Source organism: Leptodactylus fuscus, chromosome 5, assembly GCF_031893055.1.
Source record: "Leptodactylus fuscus isolate aLepFus1 chromosome 5, aLepFus1.hap2, whole genome shotgun sequence".
In the NCBI taxonomy this organism is placed as follows: domain Eukaryota; kingdom Metazoa; phylum Chordata; class Amphibia; order Anura; family Leptodactylidae; genus Leptodactylus; species Leptodactylus fuscus.
Genome location: NC_134269.1, coordinates 165,787,284 through 165,801,320, shown reverse-complemented (window position 1 = coordinate 165,801,320; position 14,037 = coordinate 165,787,284). Strand labels below are relative to the sequence as shown.

The following is a 14,037-nucleotide window of genomic DNA, read 5'->3' as shown; positions in this document are numbered from 1 at the left end:
CCAGTGTGTGCTGGATGAAATGTCATCCCTGGACTTTATACTGCTCGCTGCTTCCCAGCCATCCATTTCACATTGCTTTGCAGCCATCAAAGGGTGTCCATTCATTTCACTCTCCAAAGCCAAGAAGCATGTGGCTATGTTTTGCTTGTTCCTTTGTCCGCTAATTGGCAATAAGAAATCTAAATCTTCTTCCAGTCGTATATGCTTGTTTTACAGTCATCTGTTTGGCTTTTTACTTTTCATAATAGTATAATTTTGTGTCATGGTCTAAAATTGATGCAAGGACCTGGGTGGTAGAATAAACATTGATGGAATAGGATTAAGATATGCGATCAATGTCTTATATGTGATGGTCAGTCCAACCACTTAGACCCCCACTGCAGATCTTCTGGCTTTTCTACAAATTGTAGCTGCATTTACAATGTGAATTCATAGTGTAATCCATAGTTACAGTTCCATTGTTACAGCTGTATTACACTGCCAGATCTCGGCCAGAAGAAGTGCAAAGCCAATGCAAACTGAGCAGGTGGGAACTGGGAACATTCTCCCCTTTAGCTGTATGGATTATTGGCAGCGCCGTCCCGATCACACAGAGCGATGTGCTGCCCATAACCTGCATCTTATAGTCTACATATCCTGTTCCTAGGAGCACTCGTTGCCAATGATAGCCCTGAATTCTGCAATAGAGCCCTAAAATGTTGTTTTATAAGTCATAGCACTGACTAGGAATCTTCTGTCTTCAGGCAGGTGGCAAGCATTATCACCCCACATGTGCCCGCTGTGTACGCTGCCAACAAATGTTTTCAGAGGGAGAGGAAATGTACCTGACAGGTAAGATGTGTGTCTGACGTTAAGGTGATACTCCGCCATAGATTAATATTGGATAGACATCACATGTAGAATCACTGGCTTCAGTAATCACAAAGAGTTGACATCTGTGATTGGCTGCAGCGGAGTCCTGCCCTTACACTATTTTTACCTCTGGATCTGACAATGTATTCATTGTATTGCAGAACCAGAACAACGAACATATAGACAGCTAAAATAGTAGACATTAACATTGCCTGATGGACCTTATTGACGTAAACCTATACACATTAAAAAGCAGTTAGCTAAGAAACCATACAGACCCCATAGATTATAATGGGGTCCACGTGGTTTCTACTCAGTGTCCGTATGAATCATACGGAGAGAAAAATCCTGCAAGCAGCTCTTTTCTCTCTGCATGTCTCGTGCGCAATCCACACAGACCCCATTATAGTCTATGGGGTCTGTGTGGTTTCTTAGCTAACCACTTTTTAATGCATATAGACTCCCCGAACGGAATACCGAACGCAGATGTGAACCAGGCATTAGACGTAAAATGTCCAACTCAGATTTGCTCATTTTTTCCTTCGATATACCAATATTGGATATATTTCCCTACTTGTTTTGTTACACCAGGAGATTAAATGATTGAAAAAATGTGGATAAATATATACTGAATTATTTAATGCGAATAAACCTCCAGTGTGACCTTGGTCCTATAATATAACTACCATTACACACAGCACCCGGGGCTGCTCAATTTCATTAGAAATATAGGATTTGACATGAGTTCAGCATTACAAGCACTATATGAGTTTATCATTGTACGAGCGCCATCAGATCCTGTAGTCATAGTGACGACAGAGAAGCCCCAGAAGGTCCCTGGTATGTATGGTAGCCGGAGTCATCACTCATTACATTTTACTACAATGATCCAGGGGGGGGAAGGTTATCAAAGTTCGGGATCCATTGCAAAATTCGTAACCTGTGTGTCATGGTGAAAGATTGGGCGCGCTGCAGTTACAGCATGGCCTCCATGTTCCCCTATACGGGAAACGGCTGCAAGGGACATTATGATTTTGCATTAAAAAAATGTTTGGACGTTTTGCTTTTTTTAATTTATTACTTTGATACAAGACGGGAATTTTACTGTAATTCACGAGTAAAGCTGAAAAAAATGTTATGTTGTAAATTTGTCTACTGGAAATAATTGGTAAAAAGGACAAAAATGTTGAATACATTCATTAGCAGCCAATATATAAAGGGTGGGCTTGTCACTGAGACTGTATAACATGGGGGCTTGATGGTTTTGGTATCTGGATCCACCATGTATGATTAGAACTACGGCACTTAGGTAGACACTTCTAGGGCATGGCATTGAGATGACTGCAGACCCTTCTGCTCTAGTGATCAGCGGCTGACCCTGCTCTTGGGCTCCATTAGTTCTACCTCCAATGGTAAAAGCTAGCAAATTGTACACAAAGGTATACATCCCCTTTAACATCACACCTCGTGCTCAACAATATATTTCGGATTACATCACCTCACATCATTTCCCAACCCTATTGAAAAAGGTATCTTTGGCGCCCTCTAGTGGCCTGCAATGATTTCATAGCTGTAGCAATATTTGGGATACTGCCTTGCAAAGTTTATTTCTCACTACCGTTATCCTACGTACCTGAGAATATGGCATTGGTGAAATGATTAGCTGGTAGGTCATTTCTAGGTCCCAATGTTTATTGCAGAAATGCTGATTTTCTAGCAGTAATATAAGCTAATGACCCGAATGTGGCCATAACATGTGTTATAGAGCTCTAGCCTGAAAGCTGCTCTAGTCTATAAATCTGCTTATCATTCTGAATTCCCCATACTCTGGCGTGGGTTGGTCACCTTTGGCTGCACCCCACATTCCCTCCATCTGCAGGCTGTGATGGATGCCAGATTTCTATTAACTCCGCTTTCACATTAGTGAAGCCTACTGCAGCACCTTTTACTGTACCGTGGTTGCAGCGCACCGTATCCCCTCAGTGCTTTTCAGAAATGTAAATCCCCATCTTGCCTTGAGTGCCAGAAGAACAAAGAATTCAGACAGAGCTATTATCAAGGATTCCCAAGAGAGCCTCCGTCATGCTGAAGGTGACCTTCAAATACTGCTGTGTGTACCGAATATCCCATTAAGTACCAGTGATCTGTGGAAATGTGTTTTCAGTGTGTGGATCAAGGAGAGCAGCGTCTGATTGTACGTTCCACTTCATCTCATTTGCTGTCATCTCATTTCTTGGGTTCCTTTTTTTTTGACCCTTTTAATAAATTGCATTTAATTATGTTGCATTATTCCTATTAAGTAGCAATTTCTGTTTTCTCCAGGCTCGGAAGTATGGCATCCAATCTGTAAGCAGGCTGCCCGCGCAGAGAAGAAGCTAAAAGTGAGTGCACTGGACACTGGTATAACTGGAATTATTCACCTTTTTTAAAGCAAAAGATTCTTATTATGACCTGGACTTTATTTTTTTAGGTAATGGTAAAAAAAATTACTTACATTGTTTTCTCCTTATCCATATGACCAAGGCGAGACCCGGCCATGTGAATGCAGGATCCATAGGGCACTGTGTTTTTACACTGATCCATTCAACTCAATGAGTTCTGTGAAAATAGTCCTGACGTTTCCATAGGTATAACTGATTCCCAAAACTGCTAGAATCCTATCCACTTTGCAGAGACTGTACAACGCTGCGTATTTTTCTGCGCCATGTGGGGCCCTGGCATTATATTTTTTTGCAAATTTTTATACAAATTTGCATATTCTAAGTCCCATCCCTAAGGGGCAGCAGGACACATTTTTAGAAATAAGGACTATAAATGGACTCATAATTCACATTTTTTTAAGGCAAGCTGCCCTGGCAGTCAGCTGCCAGCGGGCATACGGGGAGAGTTAATAAAACACATTCAGATGACTATGTTTCAGAAGCTCTGCTTTTGCTAATCCATTGACCCAGGACTCAGCATGTCAACAGTAGACCCAAAATGGCAGTCACTTTTGGCCCCATTGCCTCTTATAGGCCCCAGCCATCACACTGAGGTGATAGTGCAGGTTTTCCCCCAAGCACTCCTTGATACTTGTCTCACGTGTTACGCTGTTTCAAGGCGCATTTGGCACACGTCAACTTATCTGGCTTTTTGCCCCCCTCACCCAATCAATCATTCGAGGCTCATTCACTTTCACCAGGCTACCAGCCCATTAGAATTCACTGCACTTAGTACATCACCTGCAGGGATTCCCCCCCCCCCCAATTACTGTTTTATTTTATTTTTTTTTTATTTTTTTTTTAAATGTAGATTGTGAGCCCCACATGGAGCTCACAATGTACATTTTTTCCCTATCAGTATGTCTTTTTTGGAATATGGGATGGAAATCCATGCAAACACGGGGAGAACATACAAACTCCTTGCAGATGGTTTTTTTGCCCTTGGCGGGATTTGAACACCAGGACTCCAGCGCTGCAAGGCTGCAATGCTAACCACTGAGCCACCGTGTGGCCCCCACTGTTTTATTATTTTAGTAAGGGGGCATTCACACTTGCGCCCTGTGTCATTTCGCTGGGTTTCTGCCCTCCGCCCCAGAGACACTGGACAGGGGACAGCTTCCCGGCGGTCAGTTTTTAAACCCATTCATTTTAATGGATTTTAAAAGCAAACCACCAGTGTCCGCCTGCAGCCGCTCCACAGGGAAACCGTTTTTTTGGGGGGGTCGGACACAAAGTTGGACATCTTCTGTTTAGTCTACAGATATATTCACTGTCTCTTTCTGGACCTTTATTCCCTTTACACAATATGTCCATAGATAATAATTACTACACTACAAATAGATGAGCTGCATCTATTTCAGCAAAGTCAGAAACAGGAAGGAAACGTATAGTGAAACCCTATAGAACTGTACACTGGAAACCTTACCAGCTCAGCACGAATTGCAAATATAAGCAGGTTGTAGGATGACACAACAAAACAGGCTGCGAAGAAGGACGGTGATGAAGGACGGTTACTACTGTGCCCATGCATGCTTATCTGCTGCAGCATTGTAGGTCTAGGTGAAGGCTACTACTGCAGTGTATACGTAAACTTATTGTTCCTGCTTGTTCCATATGTATGAGAAATCTTCATGTGCCTTTACTTCTTCCTCTAGAATCCATTTTTCCTTTTTTTTTTTGTTAAAATCTGAATTAAATTAGAAAGAACCCCTCAGCGGCAGGGGTAGGAAGCGACTTCTGATGACAAGTCCCAAGGACACCTTGGTTGTTTGGTGCAAGCAGAGGAGAAAGTCACATCTCATTTAGTTCTTCTTGCTCTGTGTTTGGTGTAATTGGATTCTGATCATCTTGATCAGTTCTTGGCCTTGGCAGCCTCATTAACCAAAACTGGAGAAAATAATTTCATGTCTTCATTTCAGGATGATGTCGGTTTCTCACATCCTGTACCAGGGTTTTTTAGAAATAGCTCAAAGCACCGTGGGTGACTCATGACTATGAAGAGCAACTCACACCAGCCCTTCTGTAGGAAACGCAATGTTCCTGAGCTGATTATCTCAGCGGCCAATGTCATTATTGCGTGGATGTCTGTAGATCTTTCTGTTCCGTCAAAGCAGGGTCATGTCATTTGAGGTGTAATGAGGATCCTAAAAACAGCAATGGGTCTGTATACAGACAGTACAGTACCGCCGTGCTTTCCGTGAAGGGAGAAAATTATTAAAGGGAAAAGAAATATCTTGTCTGGCAGCAGCTGAGATTTCCAGAACAAAGAGAATCCTTATCAAGGGAACCAGACTGGATATTATACAGTTCAGTGGTAAACACTAATGAATCATTTCAACACACGGATCCTCATGAAGTTAATAGTTTGCTCATTTATTTGTTCGGAAAGGAAGGCCGGCGTCTAAGGATGGGTTTTATATCATGTTTCCATTTAGAAATGCAAGGAAACCATGGTAATTTAAAATGGAGACGCTTCAACTACTGAGCCTGGCCATCATATTTGTACTGACAGTGCATGTAGGACTGAGCCTTTAGGTTGGGTTCCCTGCGGACATTTGTGTTTCCACTGCAGGGTATTACAGTAATGGGCATGTTTCCATTGTTAGTAAATTGAAGTTTTTGTTTTCATAATGTGTCTGATGTGCCAGGTTTATTATATATGTATTTTTTTGCTTATGTTCACAGTACAGAAGAGCTTCTGAGACCTCGATATCCCCACCAGGCTCCAGCATTGGCTCTCCCAATCGGGTTATCTGTGTAAGTGATATTACATCACAGATATGTAAGCTCTGTATGTATCAGCTAGACACATATGTTGCATGCCCAGTTTATCAGGTTTGATATTTTCTGTGCATATTAATAACTAGAGCAGGGCATGGTCATATTTAGAAAATATTTAGAAAATTGGGCTGGGTTTTTTTCACCCCATGATCAGATGGATGATCAGTCATCATTACCGCGGCCTGACCTCTATATTATGATATAATGGGAACATGGGGAAAAAAATCTTTACTTCTTACCCTAGAAAACAAATCCCTGCTATTCCCTATAATAGGTTACTGTCTAGCCTTAAAGGGATTCTACCATTAAACTACCTTTTTTTCTAATGAACACATCGGAATAGCCTTAAGAAAGCCTTAAGCCTATTCGTCTCTTACCTTTAGACGTGGTCTCCGCCGCGCCGTTCCGTAGAAATACCGGTTTTAACCAATATGCAAATGAGCTCTTCGCAGCAATGAGGGCGGGCCCCAGCGCTGAAACACCGATGAGCGCGTCCCCATTGCTGCCCAGAGCTCTTTCCTGTGCCATCTCCTTGTTCTGCAGCAACTCCGCCTCTTCTGGCTTCTCTTGCTCTTGTAGTTCTATACAGGAGCATAGAGAAGCCACCCCAAAATGGCCGCCGGCCAGCTCCTGTATGTAGTTCAATACAGGAGCCGGCCAGCGGCCATTTTAGGGTGGCCTCTCTATGCTCTTGTATCGAACTACAAGAGCAAGAGAAGCCAGAAGAGGCGGAGTTGCTGCAGAAGAAGGAGGCAGCGCAGGAAAGAGCTCTCGGGCAGCAATGGGGATGCGCTCATCGGTGTTTCAGCGCTGGGGCCCGCCCTCATTGCTGCAGAGAACTCATTTGCATACCGGTTAAAACCAGTATTTCTACGGAACAGCGCGGCGGAGACCACGTCTAAAGGTAGGAGACGAATAGCCTTTCTTAAGGCTATTCCGACATGGTAATTAGAAAAAAAAGTAGTTTAATGGTAGAATCCCTTTAAACAGTACTTTAAGTGAAAAGCTGACAGTGTGCTGAATTCAGTGCAGTTTTGCAGGTACGTGTCCCATGTTCCAGAGATATCGGTGCCGCCATCACTGCACTGCCAGAGGGGCTGGCCTCACAGATCAGCATCATTGCTGGGCATTGAGGAACGCTCCTCTTTACAACACAAGTCTATAGACGTGCACCATCAATGCCCAGCGAAGATGCTGAGCTACGAGGTCGGCCCCTCTGACATTGCAGGGATATCAGTATTCAAAACAACTGATGTCTCTAGAACAAGGGCATCTACCAGCAAGACTGTCGAAATATGTGGGCATAGATCTTGATCCTCTTGATCCTGATGTGTATTCACTAATAAAGATCTGGTGCACATATTAATAAATTTTTAAACTGTATGTTTTGAGGCATTTCTTTTAGGCTAAGGCCCCACATAGCGGGCTGCACAAAAAGGCGCTGTAGGAAAAAACGCAGTGGCAACGCATCATGGTTTGTTCCGCAGAGCTTTTCAAGTCTTTTGGAAATCGCAACGTTTCCACTGTGCATATTTTTCTGCAATCCCATCGTAGCAGTGACTGTAAAATGGTGCATTTATGCCACGTGGGGCCCAAGCCTTATTGTTGATACTCCTTCAAATTCACCAGTAGGCATGCATACTACTCACTTTATGTCTCATTGGGGTAGGATACACAACATTCGCTGCCCTAATGAGTTATACTGCAATACAACACTTAGGGGCAGGGCAGCACATCCTAAGAAGAGACCTGCCAGTCAGTCAGCACCACCTATAGTACTCTCATGACAATAGCACTGCTCATAAACATAGCAGTGCCCTCACCATTCTCCTATTAACATACAGTTTTATTTGCTTGAATATGCACGTTATTGCTATAAAGGTTAAAGGGCTATCCACTTTCATATTGAGAGAAAAATGTTATGGTATTATAAAAGGTTGGACAATTCTGCAATATACTTTCTGTATCAATTCCTCAAAGTTTTCTAAATCTCTGCTTGCTGTCATTCACTCTGCTTACCTCTAGTGGATAAAAATCAGTCCATGGTCATGTGATATACAGTCCATGGTCATGTGATATTCAGTCCATGGTCATGTGATATACAGTCCATGGTCATGTAATATACAGTCCATGGTCATGTGATATACAGTCCATGGTCATGTGGTGTACACACAGGTGCACGGCTTGCTATAATCACAGCACAGTAATCAGACATCTGCCTGGTAATGAGTTGTGCACCTCTGTGTACATCACATGATCAGGGACTGTAGATCACATGACCATGGCTGTACATCACATGACCATGGACTGTATATAATATGACCATGGACTCATTTTTATCCACTGGGATTAAGCAGAATGAATGACAGCAAGCAGAGATCTAGAAAACAGTTTGGAAGTGATACAGTTTTTAATATACAAATAATAAGATAGGTCTCTTTAATATTGGTTTGAAAATGGCCAATCCCTTTAATAAGCACCTTTGCTACCACTTTTCTTAGGGGCAAATCTAAAAATTTGTCACACCCTTTCATGTCTTAGTGACAAATAGTGATCTTCCAGGCCCGTAGACTGATGTTTGGCAGATCCCACCTAAATCTGCAGGATCGGCCACCAAAAGTCTCTTGTCTATGGCCAGCTGTAGCCAACAACTATATAGGAATGTGTTATACAGATGACTGTAATTCTCTCTTGCAGATCTTTAAGTCTAACCTAAGAAAAGTCGATATGTATTCCCCAGGATGCAATGTTAAATAGATTCCAATAGGAATGATATTTCTTTACGCATGCTTCCCTGGCTCTGTGTAACGTGCTTTGTTAACCCTTTCAGCCATATTTGTGAGCTGTGTTCTTCCATAAAGCATCTTCATGACTCATGGGAGGAAATGGGTCATGCGGTGTGTGAAGAATAATCCTCTCAATAAATATGGGCTCTTGTCACCTGTTCTTTTTCTCCCTTCTCTTCCTCCTTTTCTCTCAGGCTAAAGTAAACAATGAGATACTAAATTACAAGGACTTAGCTGCTCTCCCTAAGATTAAAGCAATCTACGCAGTGCAGCGCCCTGACCTCATTTCTTACGAGCCTTATAGCAGATACACGTCGGATGAGATGCTGGAGAGATACAGCTATGGGGAGGTACAATAACATTATTACTTAGCCTGCTGATACAGCTCACTGCCAACAGAATCCCTCCTGAACATCACTGTCACTTCAACTTTTTTCAATCTTTACGTGAACTACAACTCTCAGCATGCACTGAAGCCATGGCTTTAAAATAGAAGTATGTGGGTTTTAGTTAAACCTAAATTAGAAAATTACTTTATATGAAACCCTACTATTGTCATCAATAATATGGGTAATGTTCAATACTGCTGCCCTGTGACGGTAAGGAATGACTGTAAGGTTTTTTGATGCGGCTTCTGAAATCAAAGCAGATGTGGATCATAAAAGGTGAGAATGTACGGTATATGGTGCAGGTGACACAGCAACTTTGCTCCCTCCTGCCACATGGTCAAAGATTGCCGCATTGCCCTCTGTCTCCTTCACTAATACACCAGTGACATCTATTTGTAAAAAAAATAGATTATTCCTAGATTTTTTGTGACTCACGGTTGCAGTTGCAGCGTCCTCAGGGTTGTAGTGCAATTCCACTCACATTAATGAAGGCGTCGTAGGGCAGCACAGCATTGTAACCGTTGCCTAAAAGACAGATAGTACTTCCCTTTGCTTTGTCAGTCCACTTGTTTTAACTTCAAAAACTGCATCAAAAAACTCAACTGTGTTTCCTTACTCTCAAGGTGAATTTTCACATAGCAGATTTGGTCGCAGACATTTCTGTAGCGGTCTCAATAATCTGTGCATACAGTCAAAACAACCCCACTATTTGGGCGTTCACACTTGCGCCCCTGTCCGTCCGCCGTGTTTCCATCCTAATCCCCGGAGAAACTGGTTAGGGGACGGCTTGCCAGCGGAGAGTTTTTAAAACCATTCATTTCAATGGGTTGTTAAAGCAAACCGCCAGTGTCCATATGCAACCTCTCCGCGTGGAAACCATTTTTTTGGAAGGATTTTGCATGTACGACTTTGTGTCCGTGCAAAAATATCCATATGGACACTGGCAGTTTGCTTTAAAAACCCAATCAAATGAATGGGTTTTAAAACTGACCGCCGGCAAGCCGTCCCCTGTCCAGTTTCTCCAGGAAATAGGACGGAAACACGGCGGATGGACAAGGGCGCAAGTGTGAACGCCACCTAAGATGAATATCAGTTATTTTAAGTTACAGAAATTTCTGCAATACATCTGCCACATGTGAATATCTCCTAACAGTATTATGAACATCTCCCTTGATGCCTTGTTTAGATAAGGTATGGTTATATATTCTTGTCATTTTGAATATATAGACTGCATGTTACCCATTGCCCAATACATATGACGGGGTTGTCTAATACATGACTGTATTTAATGACAATTTCTCTATATGGGAAACCCAGCTGATGAATTTGACCTCCCTTCGCCATATCCAGCATACATCTCAATCTCTGTCAAGCTAATAATCACTTGTTCATGCTTTGTGAAGGATATCTATGAAGGAATGGATCTCCGGCAGAGAAGGTCATCAAGCCCAGGATATATTGATTCTCCTCTCTACAGCCATCGAGACCTCTCCCTCACCATGCCACGTTCTCCCCAGCATTATTATATGTCAGGTAAGCCATTCCCTCTCCATATATTGTATTCTCATCGACTGCTGAACTATTTGTTCTAGTTTCACCACTAGATGATCACTTCATTTTCTTAGCTGTCCCTCTGCTGCATCTTTATCTGTATTATCTCTAGTTGATAGATGATCCTGGGACCTTTTTGTGGAGATGCCAAGGTTTCCCTTATGATAACACTAGAGGGTGGTCAAGTCTACTGTTCATGTTCTTTAGCTGGAAATAAATCTATACCAGATGTGGCCTTAGATATTATTCACATTGTAAATCTTTGGAGGAAACATATGTGGGCTTAGCAAATCACACTTTTGATAACCTTTACTTTAAGATTCAGTTGTATATTCTCCATCAGCATTGATACCGTATATGTCATTGTTGATATACTGAACAGTGCTATATCCACAGACCATCCCTCATTTCTTACTATCGATATCATGTATCACTATACCTCTATAATTGTATAGAGACATAATACCCTATACACATATTATATACCTCCATAGTATATGGAGTCAACAAAGCCATCCCATCTTGACTATGACGTCCCACTGATTCTCAGCATCTCACTATTTCTGCTTTGTCTTTTTTCTTCTCTTATTCTTCACTTTGTGTCCTCTTTCTTCTTGCTTTTTTCACTTCTCTCGTTGCCCTTTGACGCTTATCCATTCTTTCTGCCTTTCGATCCACATTCACCAAACTTTTTCCAGGCACAGAGAGTGGTCGTAACTCTCCTTACTATAGCCAGGTAGATGTACGTTGTTCTACACCAACTCTTTACCAAGCTCCTCGACATTTCCACATACCAGGTAGGAAGCAAAGGGTCTACCTGAAAAATAAAGAGATAGTCCAGAGAAGTAATAGTTTTTTATTAGCAGATAAATATCTAGAATGGATTAGTAATAGATAGAATAGTAATAGAAACAAAATGGTAATAAAAATACTCAGTCTGTGCCATTGTCGTCCATGGTCTCTTACTGATATTGGGCTGAACTACAATAGCACACACGACCCGTGGATAAGAGTGGCACTATTTTTGGGAAATAAACATACTTTTATGTCCATAACTGGTAAGAATAGATATCACATATGCTTGTTGGTCTTGCAGTTTCCTTCTAGCACACTGCCACTTCCTTCACAGCTTCTTCACTATTACCTGCACAGTAGCACTATCACATCCTCCCTGTAACTTTATGATCAGACAGACAAGCATTGACTGAACATTGTTCTTGTCTCATCTTACTCCTGTTTTTCCTCTAACTCATCTTGGCTTCTCCCTGTTGTCATGTCACACCTCTGTCTCTTGTGATCGGTGTCTCCTGAACTTCCCCTCTATTCTGTACACTCCCTCTTTCACTTTTCCTCCTGTCTTTTTCCTCCCTCTTTCCGTCTTCCTTTTCCTCTCTCCTCACAGCTGCCGCAGAAAGTAACATATATCGGAAGCCACCCATCTATAAGCGTCATGGTACTGTTTAGCCCTTACTGCATGCTCCACCTTGCCGTATCCCATGCATTGCAGTGCCTTAGTCGTTGATGTGCTGTCTACTCGGATGTCAATGATGCATGTGTGTTGATAGTCATACTCCATATTGTGTATGGTTACCCTGGGTTTAGTAGTGCATGATTTGCAGGATAGAGGCATGATCCTTGTAACGGTAAACCCATGTGATTAACCATGTGATGCTTTATTCTTGCGCCCACCATTAGTTTGCACTTTAGTGAATAACTGTATCATGATCTGTAAGTAAAAGAGTAAAGCTTTGATAGGTGTGTTACTGTAGTAATGTGTGTTTAGGGTAATTGGGGACTGCTTTTATGGATTATATTAGTCAACTGGTTTAAGGAGTGCTAAACCATAATACCTATAAAATGACATGCCTTATTCTAGCACAGCCTCTTTATATATCTTAAAGGGGTGTGAAACTAAATCAAGTGAACTGGACTAAATAGCAATACACCACTCATAGAAGTGCCACTGTTATATGGAGAAACGAACAGAGGACTCATTTTTTCTACTTCCTTATAATCCTATTAAAAATACTACAGTTATGTAGGCAGTTACTTCAATAAAACCACCCAAAGGTGATAACCAGACGCTGGTAAAATAGCTTTTTACGATTATTTGCCACTTCGCATCTGATCCCTGACTAGTTCAGTCTAAGGGTGAGTTCACACGGAGTAAAGTGCCGCGTGATGTGGCACGTAGACGCTGCGTGAGCTTTTGCGGGCCGTATACGCTCCCATTGATTTCAATGGGAGCCGGGATCATATACGCGGCGCTATTTTGCAGCCACATCACGCGGCACTTTACTCCATGTGAACATACCCCTTATATTAGGTGTTGCTCGTGCGATTGTTCATATGAATAATCCCATGGAATATTGATCATCAGCAGCATTGTGTACAGTCATAATGTTGTGTATGGTCAGCGTAAGACATTCTGACAAATACTGTATCACTACCTTTGGTAACGTAGGCAATGAGAATTCAAGGCAGACATACGGTAGACAGTTCTGCCAAGCAGTGAGTTACAAAGGACCGGCCATATTAAAATCCGACATCCACAATCATCTTTCCCTGATGTGCACCTTTATTTTAAAGTTCTTCACAGTAAATATTATAAGAATTTCCTAATATATCTGTGAAATATGTATTAATATTCCTAGAGGTTCTCACAATAGAAGATAGGAGACATAAAATAGTGTCCATAGAGGCGGATATTTAAGAATGGCTAGACTATCTGATACCAAGGAACAATAAATTGTTAATGGCTCTAGCGTCCCTTTAACAATCTGTACCCATGTCTTAATCCCATCACATCTGAGCCTGTCCCCCCTGTACCAGTTTCTTCTACATACCTCCAGTAATACGGCTGATGTTATTGGGGAGGATTTATGGTGGCTGACAGCCAGTGTATCAGAACCTCACAATGGGTTCCTTCATTGGGAAAAGAAAATCTATGCAGAAAAATGAAACAGCAAATTCCTGCAAAGCCTGTGAAATATTTAGAATGCCTTGCGGTGTGTCATGGTTTAGAACTGCTTGTCAGCCTGGCGTCCTAGGTGAAAGAGAAGTTATGTGTCTTTATTGCCTGTGGGTGGCCGTGATGAAGGTGTTGTCATGAATAAAACACATAACTGTGACCACTGACAGATCTCTAAAAGCTGTGTTGCTGTCTCTTCTCTCCCACCTCTTCCCTTGTCTCTGATG

General features: G+C 42.0%; 1 protein-coding gene across 4 annotated transcripts in view; it reads left to right on the top strand.

Annotated features, from left to right (window-relative positions):
- Window positions 1-14,037, top strand: part of ABLIM3 (actin binding LIM protein family member 3) — a 155,938-nt gene that overhangs the window by 126,860 nt on the left and 15,041 nt on the right. For 2 of the 4 annotated variants that reach the window (XM_075274679.1, XM_075274680.1), the window contains exons 7-12: window positions 744-831; window positions 3,175-3,233; window positions 6,018-6,089; window positions 9,094-9,249; window positions 10,692-10,821; window positions 11,538-11,636. In XM_075274679.1, the coding sequence (XP_075130780.1) occupies window positions 744-831; window positions 3,175-3,233; window positions 6,018-6,089; window positions 9,094-9,249; window positions 10,692-10,821; window positions 11,538-11,636 (604 nt within the window). Of the gene's footprint in view, window positions 1-743; window positions 832-3,174; window positions 3,234-6,017; window positions 6,090-9,093; window positions 9,250-10,691; window positions 10,822-11,537; window positions 11,637-12,241; window positions 12,293-14,037 lie in introns of all 4 variants that reach the window. The other 2 variants (XM_075274682.1, XM_075274681.1) reach the window with 2 other exon arrangements.